Source organism: Calidris pugnax, unplaced genomic scaffold (genome assembly GCF_001431845.1).
Source record: "Calidris pugnax isolate Ruff unplaced genomic scaffold, ASM143184v1 scaffold639, whole genome shotgun sequence".
Taxonomy (NCBI): Eukaryota; Metazoa; Chordata; class Aves; order Charadriiformes; family Scolopacidae; genus Calidris; species Calidris pugnax.
In genome coordinates this window covers 215,545-229,502 of record NW_015091443.1, presented here as the reverse complement: position 1 = coordinate 229,502, position 13,958 = coordinate 215,545, and the positions used below count along the sequence as shown (strand labels likewise).

The 13,958-nt window shown below is 57.6% G+C and overlaps 1 protein-coding gene across 1 annotated transcript in view; it reads left to right on the top strand.

The window, feature by feature from the left end:
- ASXL2 (additional sex combs like 2, transcriptional regulator) overlaps positions 1-2,353 on the top strand; it is a 75,799-nt gene extending 73,446 nt beyond the window's left edge. Inside the window, exon 14 of the mRNA XM_014961567.1 lies at positions 1-2,353. Within this exon, the coding sequence (XP_014817053.1) occupies positions 1-2,189 (2,189 nt within the window). The 3' untranslated portion in view covers positions 2,190-2,353.
- Positions 2,354-13,958: the final 11,605 nt, after the last annotated feature.

The following is a 13,958-nucleotide window of genomic DNA, read 5'->3' as shown; positions in this document are numbered from 1 at the left end:
CCGCCGCCTCAGCCGGGGGGGCCGTCCCGGGGCCGGGACCGGGGGGCGGCGGGACCCCCCCGGGCGGTGGAGGAGAGAAGAGTAAGGCAGCGGCCGTCGGAACCAACCAAACTGGAACTGGAGGAACCGCACTGGAACTGGCAGGAACTGGAAGCGGGGGAAGTTCGGGAAGGTTTCTTCCCCCTTGTCCGGGGACACAGACCCAAATGGAGACCCAGCCCCCGGGGCCGGCACCGCCTCGCGGTCCTTCTGGAGCACAACTACAGCCGAATTCCACGCTGCCGCCCGCAGCTCCAGCCGGCGGCGCGGGCACCGGCTCCCCGGCAGCGGTGTCGGCATTAGAGAAAACCAGCAGGGCAGGCCGGAGCCCCCCCAGCCCGGCCGGGAGCCAGGTCTCGGGCTGCCCGTGCCCTGGCGGCGCTGACAAACAAGAGAAAGCACCTTCTGCTCCAGCAGGTCCCGGCCAGGCCTGTGGGACAGCGGCCCTCGGGGAGGGCACCGGCTGCGGCACCGTGTCCCCGGCGGGTACCAGCACAAGCGGCACTAAGGTGGCACCCGCGGCCTCAGGAGGGACTGGCTTAGACGCCTCTAAAAGCAAATCTCCTTCCCCTCCCGTGTCTTCGCTGACGCCCACCAGCTCAGAAGCCCAGGCTGGGGCTGGGGCCGCCCCTGTCCCACCCCCAGACACCCCCCCGGGAGCACCCGGCCTTAAAACTCACCCAGGTTCCAGCTCAAGCGGGGCCCTCCCGAAACCAAGCTCCAGCATCCCTGCCAACAACCCCTTGGTCACCCAGCTCCTCCAAGGCAAGAGCGTCCCCCTGGAGCAAATCCTGCCGAAGCCTCTCACCAAGGCGGAGGTGAGACCGGCCCCATCGGCCGCTCATGAGGAGAAGGGGGCAGCGTCCATCGCTCCGAGCCCGGCCGGGAGCGGCGCCGGAGCCGAGGGTGGTGAAAGACAATCGGGTTTGCCCCCACAACAGCTCGGGATGGTCTTTTGCCAGAACAGGCCTCTCCCTCACATTCCAAGGACCTTTCCGCTCCCCTCGGGAAAGGACCCCGGTCCTGAGCAGCACCAGTGCCACGAGGGGCTCAGCAAAACAACCCAAGAGCAGATCCTTCAGACCCTCATCAAGAGGGTCCAGAGGCAGAATTTGTTGCCGGTCCTTCAGCCTTCGCAGCTGAACCTCCCTCCCTCAGGTTTCCAGTCAGAAACCGGCTCCACCAGCCAGCGGTTTGTGCTGGGTTTCATGGGCAGGAGGACCTCCAAGCCTGCCATGTCGGGGCATTATCTGCTCAACATTTCCACCTACGGCCGTGGCTCAGAGAGTTTGAGGAGAGGCTTCTCCTTGAACCCCGAAAACCGCTTGAGCAGCCCTGCCGGCGCTCCCAAGGCGGAGTTCGGGGAAGGCGAGGAGATGGCTGGCCAGGGCAGCAGCAGCGAGGAAGGGGACGCGGACGACGAGAGCACTGGTGACGAGCGCGAGCGTGTGGGTGTGAAGGAGGAGCCCCAGGCCGCCCGGGTGCCCGCTCAGGGCGACGGGGAGCAGGGCCTGCAGGGCGCCGGCCCCTTGGCTGGCAGCGCCCCGGCCAGGAGGGGCGTGAAGGCAGAGGCGGGCGCCAGGGAGAACGCGCAGGCCTTTGACGGGCCTACGTTGGCACGGGATTTTATCCAGGCGGCTCAAGAGCAAATGGCGCACGCCATGAGGGGCAAGATGCGCAGCAACCCGGAGCTCTTTGTCCCCCCGGCCCCCTCCTCGGACTCGGCGCAGCAGCAGCCTCCACTGCTGGCTCCCGCCCACCCGCCCAAGCTCCCGGGCAGCGGCGCCGCGCAGCTCCTCGGGCCCAGCTACAGCGGGACTATTAACGTCTCCACCTCCCCGGACGTCGGCCAAGGGCCTCTGATGAGCGGGCTGTCGGAGTGCAATCAGTTGGCCAGCAGCATGGGGAACGTCATGTCCTTCTCCGTCACCGTCACCACCATTCCCACCAGCCAGGCCATGAGCTCTGGCAACCACGGCCAGGCCATCCCCGTCCAGGCCTTCTCTGAAGACCACGGCCTGGAGGACTCTCCTTCCAAATGCTACTGCAGGTTGAAAGCCATGATCATGTGCAAGGGCTGCGGTGCCTTCTGCCATGACGACTGCATCGGCCCCTCTAAGCTCTGTGTCTCCTGCCTCGTGGTGCGGTAACCGGGGGGGGCCGGGGGGAAGAGGACGGCTTCGTTGCGGGGTTTGCTTTGGGAAGTACAATGGGAAGAAACAGGAAATTTACTGCCTTGCACAAGAGACACGTTGCCCGATCAGGAATCCAGAGTAGAGTCCTTCTTTCATTAAAGAAAGAGCACCTTCTTGTACAGTGAGTCTAAATTGAGCTCAACTACGGGAATCGTGACAAGAGTTTGCACTTAAGGAATTATGTAAATATGTCACATTATTTTGTTTAAAACTATTTTTTCAATCTTTTAGGAGATAGCGTTTGACTTGTGCTGCAGTTTCAGTAGCCCCAGCCTGCTCTCCAGCGTGTTTCGCTGAGCCCCGCTCCAGGGGGGGAACCGACCCCCGGCAAAACCGCAGCCCGAGGTCGGTCTCCTCCTGAAAAAGGGGAGAACTGGAAAAATCAAAGGAAGGGAAGGTTTGTGCTGAGCGATGGGGGCACCGAGGCTGGAATCCGGCCCTGTGCGGGCTGGCCTCGGTGCTCTGGATTTCAGTGTGAGGTTTTTTGAGAGTTGGGAGGCTTTGGGGTTGTCCCGTTGGGGTTGTCCCATTGGGGTTGTCCCCGCCTTCCCAGTCGTGGCCTTTCCCCGGGAGCGGCCGTTCCCCGCGGGCGCCCTGGGCTGTGCAATACTGGCTGGAGTTTCTGAGCTGCATATCCTCTCCTCGTCAAGGAGGCACCTGCAGTAACCTTGTTTTAAGGAAAGTAGTGTCTTGATGTTGCTACTGGTAAATAGTGAGACAGGCGACTGGACGACCCGTGGGATGGGAGACCTTCAGTCGCTAAACCAGCTCGGGTTGGGGGGAACCCTGGGCAGCAGAGATCACCAGTACCTGCTGAACCCCTCTCCCTTCTGGGCTGTCAGCACCCGGCAGAAACCTGCTGGGTTTTAATGAGGTGTTTTAATGAGGGGGTGGGAAGCACTGTCCCAGTCAGGAGCCATCAGCCATGACCCCCCCGGGACACGAGAGAAGCGTCTCTGAGCATCACCCTCAGTCCCACCGTTTCCTCGGGAGCTTTTGCTGCGCTCATTGGGGTCCCCGACAGTCAGACTTCTCATTTCTAGAGCTTGTATATTTGGCTCAGTGTAGGGACAGGAAAACAAGTGTCTTGTTGGGCCTGAGGTGTGCCCGCTGGGGGGGCTGTGTGGTTCTCGGTACCAAATGCTTGGGTTCTGCCGAGCCAGGGCTGGGGAAGGGGCTGTGCACCCCCCGACCCCATCCCGGGGCACGGCCGGGGACCCTCAGCCTCCCTTGCAGCCTCCCAAATCCATCCGCTGGGATTAATGGAAACTAAAGCAGTTGCAAAATGGTACTGGGTTGTGAGGAGCTGCCGCCCGGCTGGCTAACGAGGCACCTGCCCAGCTGGCTAACGAGGCACCTGCCCGGCTGGCTAACAAGGCACCTGCCCAGCTGGCTAACGAGGCACAGGCTGAGCTGTGGGTATTACAACCTCCCACTGGGGGTCTCTGGGGTGTTTCTCTACCAAAACCCTGGGGTTCACTCGTCACCTTCAGTCCCGGGTTGTTGCTGGGGGGTAGATGGGGAGGGGGCACATCCTGCATCTTGGGCAGGTAACAGAGCGTTGTCTCTTTCTGATGGAAAAGCACTGAATTCACTTTTAATCCAAAGGCCTTTTTAAGCTGAAGCAATATTAACAAAGTGGGTGGTAGGGCTGTTCTGTGCGGGGGGGTCCTCAGCCTTCCTCCTTCTCCCCCTTCGCCTGTCCCCCCCCCCCCCCCCCCCCGGAGACCCGGGAGCTGTTGGGGAGGGTCAGAAATAACCCCCTGGGAAGCAGCAGGGTGTCCCAAAAGGGGATGTATTGGGGAATGACAAAGAAAAATAGAAGCAGATTTCATTGAGGCATTTCCTTCCCTGCCCAGGCAGAGCGCGGACCCTCTGGAGTGGGATTTGTGGGGGGGTCCCAGGGGCTGCAGCGCATCTTGGTCTCCGTTTTGCTCATCCTAAATTTACTGGGGAGCAGCGACCCCTGCTTCCTGACAAGGTGTCACGGCTCAGACATCCAGTACCAGAGGATCTAAGTATTAGAAATAACGTCAAAATTTTTAATCTAGAACTGAAATCTCAAAAAACCCACCCAACCCCCCCCCCCACAAGTTCCCCCGGTGTGTCGGTGGTGCTGTGCAGGTGGTGATGGTTGTAGCCCAAGAACCACCCTCCCCTGTCTGTGTGTCCCTGCTCGGGGTGTGCGGGGGGACAGCGCTTGGCTGGTGGCTTCGAGGTCGACACGGGAATGGGGGGACCCTCTCCTGGCCAGGCAGCCCCCGGCTCCCGCGGGGAGAGGGGCTCCTGCTCGGGGGGTGGGTGCCCCCAGGGGCTGAGCTGGGAGCTCTGGGGCAGCTCCAGCCTCCTCTGGCCGTGGAGAAGCTCCAGCAGCAGAATAACCCTCAGGTCAACGCGTTGGTTCCTGGCTGCGACACATCCCCAGGGTCACCCGGTTTAGAGACGGGTGGTAGTTACAAAATCAACCGAAAAACCCCATTCTTGCCTCAAATAAGAGCGAAGGGGTTCTGCGGACATAACGGGGCCCGTTCTGCTTGTGCCCCAGCTTTTATCGGGGTGGCTGAGGGTGCCACTGGACGGGAAGGAGAAGGTGTGGAGGGAGCAGCCAGCTGAGACCTTGCTCTGAAGGCGGCTGTGCCCGGGGAAGGCTGTTCTTGGCTCCTCTGGGCACTTACCAGCCCCTTCCCTGAGGGTCCACCTCGTTCCTCCCGTGGGGTTTCCCCTGGGGTGGGTGGCTTCGGATTCCTGTCCCGCAGACACCTCTTGGGACCCCCCTCTGGAAGGCAAGAAGCTGCCACTGGTGCATGGTCCCACAGGAGAGGCCCAGAGTCATCATCCCGGGGTGGACGAGTGGCCACCACGAGGGTCTCGGTGGCTCCAGACCCGCGTGGGACAGGGTGGGGTGACCTGGAAGTTTACAACTCCCTTCAGTGCCTTAGGGATATTTTAACGGATCAGCACTTTTCTCGGGCTACTTTTATTCTATTTCTTTTTAAGGAAATTACTTCTTTTTAACTGCACGTCTCTGCGCCGGGGGTGCAGGTTGGTGGGGGAACCTCCTCAGGGCTGCGAGAGGGCATTAAGTCGTTAGGAAATGATTAGAGACAACGGGGCTGGGTGTAATTACCACGTACAGGTGGACATCAAGCCTTGGAAGCTTCACCTGTTTTCCATTGTGGGATCGTGCATTCCAGAGGGGGGGATCCTGCAGCCCGGGGGAGGATTGTCTGCTCTCCCACCGCCCCCCTTCCCGCTGCTCCTCCAGCAGGACGGCTGGGTGTAATTACCACGTACAGGTGGACATCAAGCCTTGGAAGCTTCACCTGTTTTCCATTGTGGGATCGTGCATTCCAGAGGGGGGGATCCTGCAGCCCGGGGGGGCTACTTTTATTCTATTTCTTTTTAAGGAAATTACTTCTTTTTAACTGCACGTCTCTGCGCCGGGGGTGCAGGTTGGTGGGGGAACCTCCTCAGGGCTGCGAGAGGGCATTAAGTCGTTAGGAAATGATTAGAGACAACGGGGCTGGGTGTAATTACCACGTACAGGTGGACATCAAGCCTTGGAAGCTTCGCCTGTTTTCCGTTGTGGGATCGTGCATTCCAGAGGGGGGGATCCTGCAGCCCGGGGAGGATTGTCTGCTCTCCCACCGCCCGCCCTTCCCGCTGCTCCTCCAGCAGGACCCGGACCCTGCCCTCACGCTGGGGTTACAGCTCGAAGGGCCGCGGGGACGCAGCTGGAAGCAGGACATTTGGGTTCCCCGGGCATTAAATTACCAGCCCTGCAGCAGAGCCCGGGCTCAGAAATCTGAGGTGAATCGTTTTGAGCACCTGGTGTCAGCCTGGGGCTGTGGTGGCAGCAGCTCCAGTAGGAAAAGTTCCTGGGGTTAAAATTCCCCCTTTTGGGCCATTCCCAGGTCAGGGATGCAGGGGGAGGGACGGGGTGTAACCTCCCGGGGGTCTTTGGGGCAGGGGAGCAGCTCGGCAGGAGTTTGGGGTCTGGGGGGGTTGGGGGCACAGGGGAAGGGGTTTGGTGGGAAATTGTAACGTCCATCCTTAGATGAGAAGGACAGACCAAGATGTTCAGCAGCTCTGGTGGCCCCAGGAGTGTGTTCTGGTCGTGGTGAAGGGAGAGAGCTGGTGTCATTAGAGTCATTAGGAGCTGGGTCTGAGGGGTGGCCTTCACCTGCTGGTGAACCCTCTGCTGGACCCTCCCGGGCTGGTCCCTGCCCACAGCAGGAGACTGGAGCTGGACTCGGGCTTCTCTGCTCCATGGAAGGGGCTGGCTGACACCCTGTTGAAACCATGTGGCCATGGGTGGCCACCAGAAGGCTGAGGAGCACCAGCCCTGCCCAGGTGTCCTCCCACCATCTCTGGCAGGGGCCACCCCTCAGCGCGGCACAGCCACACCAACGTGGCCATGGGGCGATTGGTGGTGGCCACGCGTGGCCAGTGGTGGGGCTGTGTTCCTCCTGGGAGCTGTCTGGAAGCCACCACCGGGCCTGGTGTCACCTCCGTGGCTCTGCTGGCTGGGGAGGAGGCTCCTCGGGCTGGGCTGGTTGGACCTTCCATGGTCCCATGTCTGGAACCGCAGGCGGCTGCCGCAGCGGTGGGAGGGAAGGACGGGGTGTGCACACTGAATGACCGGGCAATTAGCAGGGATTAATTACTGGGGGTGGGGGGAGGAGAGTGTTCCTGGGCGAGGGGCTCCCGGGAGGCGGCTCCAGCCTTTGCTGGGATCACGGAATCCAGAACTTTCTTTGTTACCTGGGTTGGTTTTTTTAATGCTATACATTTGATATAACAGAAGATCCATTTTAAGAGCTTACAGTAATATATTTTAAGTAATATATATTTTAGTATCTGTTAAAAAAATAAATAAAGAGGCAAAGGCTGATTTGTGGGGTAGATGAGCAGGGGAGGGAGCGTGTGGCTCCTCGGCGAGGCCAGGGGGGGTGACGAGCAGGAGAACTGAGAACTCAGTTTTTTTCCACTAAATGCAATAAAAATGGGAATTCTTACAAAAGAAGAAATCCAGTGCTGTTTACCACGAGCAGGTTAGAGGATACTAAACCTTTGTCTGTCTTTTGCCTTTTTAAAAGGGACTTAAATTGGCCTAGAGGGCATGTACAGAGAAATCAAGTTGACACCATTTAAAAATGTATTTTTACACAAATAATATAGAAAAAAAAAATCATATTTTACATAAGAATTTTAAAAAAATATGTGTATATATATATACTGTATGTACTTCCTATATTCTTTATTTTACATTTTTCAATGTATTAAAAAAAAAAAAAAGTATTTGAGAGCTGGTTGGATTTGAGCATGTAATAAATAATGTTTAAAAAAAAAAAAAAAGGAAAAATAAAAAAAGAGGGGGAGAGGATGGGGGTGCCTGGAAATGCCCAACGCTCCGGAAACGCCGGGACCGGCGTTTCCGGAGCGTTGGGCAATTCCAGGCACAGCAGAGAGAGAACATTCTCAGCCCCTTTGTGTTTCCGTTAATATTTGTCTAATTTTGGGGTCTCTCACACCAGCGACGCTGCCGTTGGGGCCGGAGAGACACCCCCCCACATCCCCCCCCCCCGGCCGGATTGCGAGGAAACACGACCAAGGCAGATTTTTATTTATTTTTATTTTAATTTTTAGATCTGTAGGAGGGTGGGTGGAAGTCTCGCTGCGGGGGGCGACGTGTATATATTGTGTATATATTTATATATATACACAAAATACAGATCTCTGCTGGGAGAAGGGCAGCCCTGGCCCCGCGGCGCAGGGGGGACGGTGTCCTCACCCCTGCCCCTTTTCCGTGATGCCCGTTTGGGCTCAGATTAACAACATTTACACAATTGTGCTTACTCCAGCGAGCAGTGGCAGGCATCCCCTGCAAACTGGGGGAGATCACGGCAGTTGTGTGTCAGTCAGAGGAGTTCACAGCAGTTGTGTGTCAGTCGGAGGAGTGAGTTCACAACAGTTGTGTGTGTGTCAGTCGGGGGAGTTCACAACAGTTGTGTGTGTGTCAGTTGGAGGAGTTCACAGCAGTTGTGTGTCACTGAGACTCGCAGGGAAGGGAGCTGGGTGCTGGAAAAAGCAGCAGCGTTAAAGAGTCAGGTCTCAAGAGTCCAACTCTACAAAAGGAGGCGGGAAACTGGTGTTTTTCTCCCTCCCGCCCCGGTTGTTACTGGAATCTGTGGAACCAGCAAACCCGAGCACCGAGGCTGCGTCGGAACTGGGGGGGTCTCCCTATAAGCAGTTGCACTATAAGGCAGTCCCGCAGTGGGGGGGTGTACGTACAGGCTGTGGGGGTGTGCGGGGGGGTGTACAGGTGTGTGTACAGGTGTGTGTACAGGTGTGTACACGCAGCTGTACTTTAGCTACCTGTATGCAGAGAGCAGTGTTGTCTCGGGCCTGCGGTGAGGTGACACCCTGCAGAGTCACAGCTTTTCTCTCCCTTCCCCTGTGGGGCTGCGGGGGTGGGACAGGGACAGGACGTGTGCTGAGCTGCTGCACTTTTTAATTAACAAACATTCCTAATTCCCCTGGTTCTGCTGCATCCTCCCCTCTCCCGAGTCAGCACAAACCAGTCGCCCTCCTGTCCCTGCACTCATTCCTAATTCCCCTGGTTCTGCTGCATCCCCCCCTCTCCCGAGTCAGCACAAACCAGTCACCCTCCTGTCCCTGCACCGGGGGGTTTCTGTTGGGAAAACTGGGCCAAGAGTTGGATTTTTGGAGTCCTCTGGGCCCAGGGTGGCCGGGCCGGGTGTCACCTGGAGTCTTGGGGACGGAGGGGTCAGTCACAGGGTTTTATCGGGTGCCTGGAGGTGTCCCCAAACAGCCCATCTCTAGCACCTTCTCCTGTGGCCCCAGCACAGCCCGGAGGCAAAGGCAAAGTTAAATCAGCAGCGTGGGCAGGGGTGTGTGGAAAACCAGCAGCTGTAGGTCAGCGCGGTGACATCTGTGCGGTGACAGCCGGGCCCGTCCCAGCAGAGGTGTCTGTCACACTGGGGACAGCCCTCGCGCCACACTCTGCATTTTGGCAAAGGCTGTTTTCCCAAGTTTTTCCCCCCCTTTGCTGTGAGGTTCCAGCCGAGGCTCTGGCAGCCTCAGGGGCTGGGCGCGCTGAGCCAGGCTGGCTCCCTCCCCTCCCCAGGGTAGCCCTTGGGCAACCAGAGCCCGCCCCGTGGCTCGTGTCTTACTGCGGAGTCTGTCCCTCTCCCTCTCTCTTCTTTTTGCCGTGTAAAACTACCTGCTTTATAAATGAATGTAAAATACAGTAGTTCTTCAGCACATGGACAAACGTGTATTTTATCTTAATGTTTCATTTTTCTGTTAAATAAAAGGCATATGATTTTCTGGTCGGTGGTGCGGCTCCTCTCCGTTTCTCAAGGACATTGACAGTGTTTCTTTCAGGGGACCTGAATAAATTACAGGGAACTCTGTTTTTCTGGCTTTCTAAGATGTGGACATCTTTAAATGGTTTTTGGGTGTATTTTAAGGGGAAAACTTTGGTTTAATGGCAAGCCTTAATAATTTACAGGGAATGCACTTACCAGCTGCAGCAGCAGCAGCGGGAGCGAGGGGCCGGGGGGCGCAGGAGCCGGGGACTCCCCTCAATGGATCCATTGAAAGTGTCACCGATCCCTGTTCCGTGTGTGGAAAGGGCTGGGACGGGGCTGGGACCCTGCAGGTGACAATAACCACATCCCAAGTGTCAAGAGTGAAGGGAGAAACGGAGAAGGAAAGAGGTGGGAAGAAATTCCTGTCGTGCAGAGCAAAGAGGGAATCAAGAGTCTGGCAGGACACCCCCAAACTCTACCCACTGTGCAGTGAGTGAGCGCAGAGCTGGGCTGAGGAGGAGATGCCGTCAGTGGGGGAGGCTCTGGCAGTTTGATGTGGAGATCTGCTGAAGAAACGCTGATAAAGGGGACAGAAAACACCCCCCGTCTCACCAAAGGCACGTGCGAGTGTGCGAGACTAATCCCGAGCGTGGCGCTGATGAATGGTGTTCTGGGCTGATAAAATACAGTCATTTCTTCAGTAATAAAAACGATAACAGAGACTGATGGGTGGGAAATGGGTAATAAAACGTGAGAAGATGAAGATAAGAGTAGCTATAAAGCAAAAAGTGGTTCAAAGGTGCCTAACACACCAGGGGACAACAGAAAACTGCTGCAGAGCTCCTTAGTTGCAGGGGCTACAAAACCTACAGATGAGCTCGGAAGTAGCCATCGGGAAGTTTAATTTTTAGAATCTTTGCTATAAATAACTATAAATAAGTAACTGTAACTAGTACGGGCACATTGAAGCCTAAGTGCAGTGCTCAGCTCTGCGCAGCCACAGCCCAGAACAGGGAATTCATGTCACCAGCTTCTTGGTGACACTGGGGAATAGAGAATTGGACGTTGGCAGAAATGACACAAAATGCAGGCAGACCCTATTGCTATTCATGAAAAAAACCAAAACAAAGAGACAAACCCCAAGAGGAGAGAAAATAACTACTGGAGCTAAAGAAAGACTGGCACAGGACTGGAGTGCTCTGAACAGTGTATAAATTTGAATGAAAGTTGGAAAGTGGCTTCTGTCTGCACAAAAGCAGGAGTTTGGAGCCTCTCCCGACAGAGGGGCAGGGGGGAAATGCAACAGATTTTAAACCTTATAAATCCATGAAGCGAGTTACAGCCGTGGTGCCAGTGACATCAGGGAGCTGCTCCTGGTGATGCTGGTTCAGCTGTTTGTAACCAGTAACTGAGCCCGGTGCCCCGTGTCACACTTGGCGAGGTCAGGCAAAGGCTCTGCCCCCGGTCACCCCGCGCCAGCATCTTTCCTCACCGCGGGTTTCACCACCAGTTGGACAGAAAGGCACCTGGCACCCAATGGCCGGGCCAAAACCGAGTCTCTGCTGAGGGTCTGGAACTCCCTGGTCATCCCCCGAAACCTCTTCTCTCTGGTTTCAAGACACGAGAAGCTGCAAATGAATTTTAAGCAAATTTGGCCGCGTTTTGCCACGAAAGCAACAACTGCAAAAGGGGAAGGACACAAGAGATTGTGCCGCTGTCTCTCTCTCCCCTTCGCCCCCACATTTTTTTCTCTGTTTTGCACAATTTATCCTTGAGGACACGTTTGCCCTCGGGATGACTCTGGTTGGAGTTTGCTGCCTCAGCAGGAGCTGAGATTTCCCTGCCGAGGCCTGGCAGGGTCGGGGTGGGCAGCTCCTACCCCCACCCTCCTCCTCTCTCCCTGTGGGTCTTTGAGACAGAAGCCTCAATACTCTCGTGCTGCTGGGAGAAACCACACAGAAGACAAACACAGCCTATGGAAAATGCTTCTTTTTACTTCAGAATAATGGAAAAAGTAAGCTATTTACATTGCTGTGCAACTTCTGGTGTTACTGACCTTGCAAATCCTTCACCCTTTCTCCACACAAAGCTTAAACAATGGGGTTTTTTTCTGTTTTCATTTCTTCTTCACCTCCACCAGTTCCCCGGCCTTTGGTGCTGGGTCCAGCCATTTAACATCTTCCTTAAGGATCTAGATGATGGGACAGTGAAGAACCTCAGCCAGCCTGCAGAGGACACAGAACTGGGAGGAATGGTGGATCCTCCAGGTGATCGTGTCGCCGTTTAGAGGACGACAGGCTGGAAAAATGGGCACCAGAAGAATCTCATCAAGTTCAAAGGGAAATGCCCAGTCCTGCACTGGGGAGGAACAACCCCCTGCACCAGTAGGGGCTGGTGGAACGACGGGCTGGAAGACAACATGCCAGAAAAGATTCAACAGCAAAGATGACCTGCAGATGGAGGGAGGTGATCCCTCTCCTCTCTCAGCACTGGTGAGACCACCCCTGGTGTGATGTGCTCAGCTCTGGGCTCCCCAGGGCAAGACAGGGACTTACTGGTGTCAGTCCAGTGAAAAGCCACAGAGGTAATTCAGGCATTGTCCTAGAAGGAGTGGTTAAGATCTGATGATCTGATGGCTGTGCTGCACACCCTGCAGAGAGCCTGAGGCCAGCCATTCCACACCCAGTGAACTGGCAACACCAGTGTGTGAAACCTGCCTGAGAGCTGAGACCTGTGCAGCACGGAATGGGCCATGGCCACAGGGCCCAAACCTGTCTGACTGGGGTGATTCTACCCAAACTGCCCCCAGGAACGGGCCCTGTCCCATGCAAGGTGCCCAGGATTGCCTGGAGGATGTTTGGGAGAACAGTGATTGGGCTGGAGCTTACATATACACACCGAAATACGCTGGTTGCTTAATTGCTTCAGCAGCTGAACAGCACCATCAGATCCCAGTGCCGATGCCTACATCCTGCTGGTACCTCCTTTAGGAGCGCAGAGGCAGCCAGCAGGAGCAGCCCTCCACACCCCCTCTGCCCAGTCTGCTTCCACGGCTGCTAGTGGGCCTGACTCCAGGATTTGGGGAAAAAAACCCCATCTACTATCACTTGCACGAATATGGCTCAGAACAACCACTAACGCAGCAGGAGCTAGAATGTCCAAGCAGCTCTGCTTCTCTCTCGTTTTCCTGTTCCCTCATGACAGCCTATCTCCCTCCCACACACGCCAAATGTTAGCAGTCCCTCCGCTCCACACACAGCCCAAGAACCCCGCTCCCCTCCCGCAGGCCCAGGACACGTTTTGCAGGGGGCACCGTGGCATTTCCCCGGAGGGAGGCTGCCCAGGGGGCGGCTGCAGGCACAGCCTCCGGGAACCAGATGCCCATCCTGTCCAGCCTTCCTCAGGGAACACTCCCGGCCTCGTCACTGCTGACTCTGTCTGCGCTCCGCCAGCGAGCCAAGCCGTCACACAGCTGAGTGCCACGCAACGGCGTCACCCAGCCAGGCACAGATGGTCAAAGAATGGAGCAGGGGACATCGGCATTTGAAAAACTGACTGTTCCTCTGGCGGGGGAAGCGGGGAGACACAGCAGGGTGCTGTCAGAAGACCCCCCTGGTGCACAAGTGACACACACACCCTTGAAGTGCACAGTGCCCTGCTGGCCACGCTGCTGGGGATGCAGACCAGGGGAGGGGGGCTGCCAGCACACATTGATGGCCCATGGCCAGCTTTCTGTGCCCCCCCAAGCCCTTCTGGGCAGGGCTGCTCCCCATCCCTCCATCCCCAGCCTGGGCTGGCACCGGGGGCTGCCCCCACCCGGGGGCAGGGCCCTGCTCTGGGCCTCACAGAACCTCAGGAGGGTCACACGGGCCCGCCTCTCCAGCCTGTCCGGGTCCCTGTGGATGGCACCGCTTCCCTCCAGCGTGTCCAATACACACGAGCACCACACCGTGCTCCTGGGGGTCACCGTAACCCCACGGAGCGCTCCGCCAGAGCCCACCCGTGCCGGGCCCCCCCCGTCCCACTGACAGGTCTCCCTCAGGCCCAGAGCAGCGTCTCCGCAGGTACCTCCAGGCGTTTAAATGGCTTTACGAAGCCGCCTCCCCATTCCACACCGCTCTGGCGGCACCAGAGCCGGCCCCGGGGCGGACAGGGATCCCCGCTCCGCTCAGGGCCGGCCCGTCTCCTCAGCGGCGCTCACTGCGCCTGCGCGCTGCGCCCCGCCGCGGGAGGGCGCCAGGCGGCGCTGGCCGCTGATTGGCTGGAGAGCACGAGCGCCCCCGGCGGCGGCACGGCCTCGGCCGCCGATTGGCGGAGGGGCAGCGGCGAGCGCGCGGGGTGAGCGCACGCACGTCCGCCGCCGGCGAAGCGTCTGCCCCGTGATTGG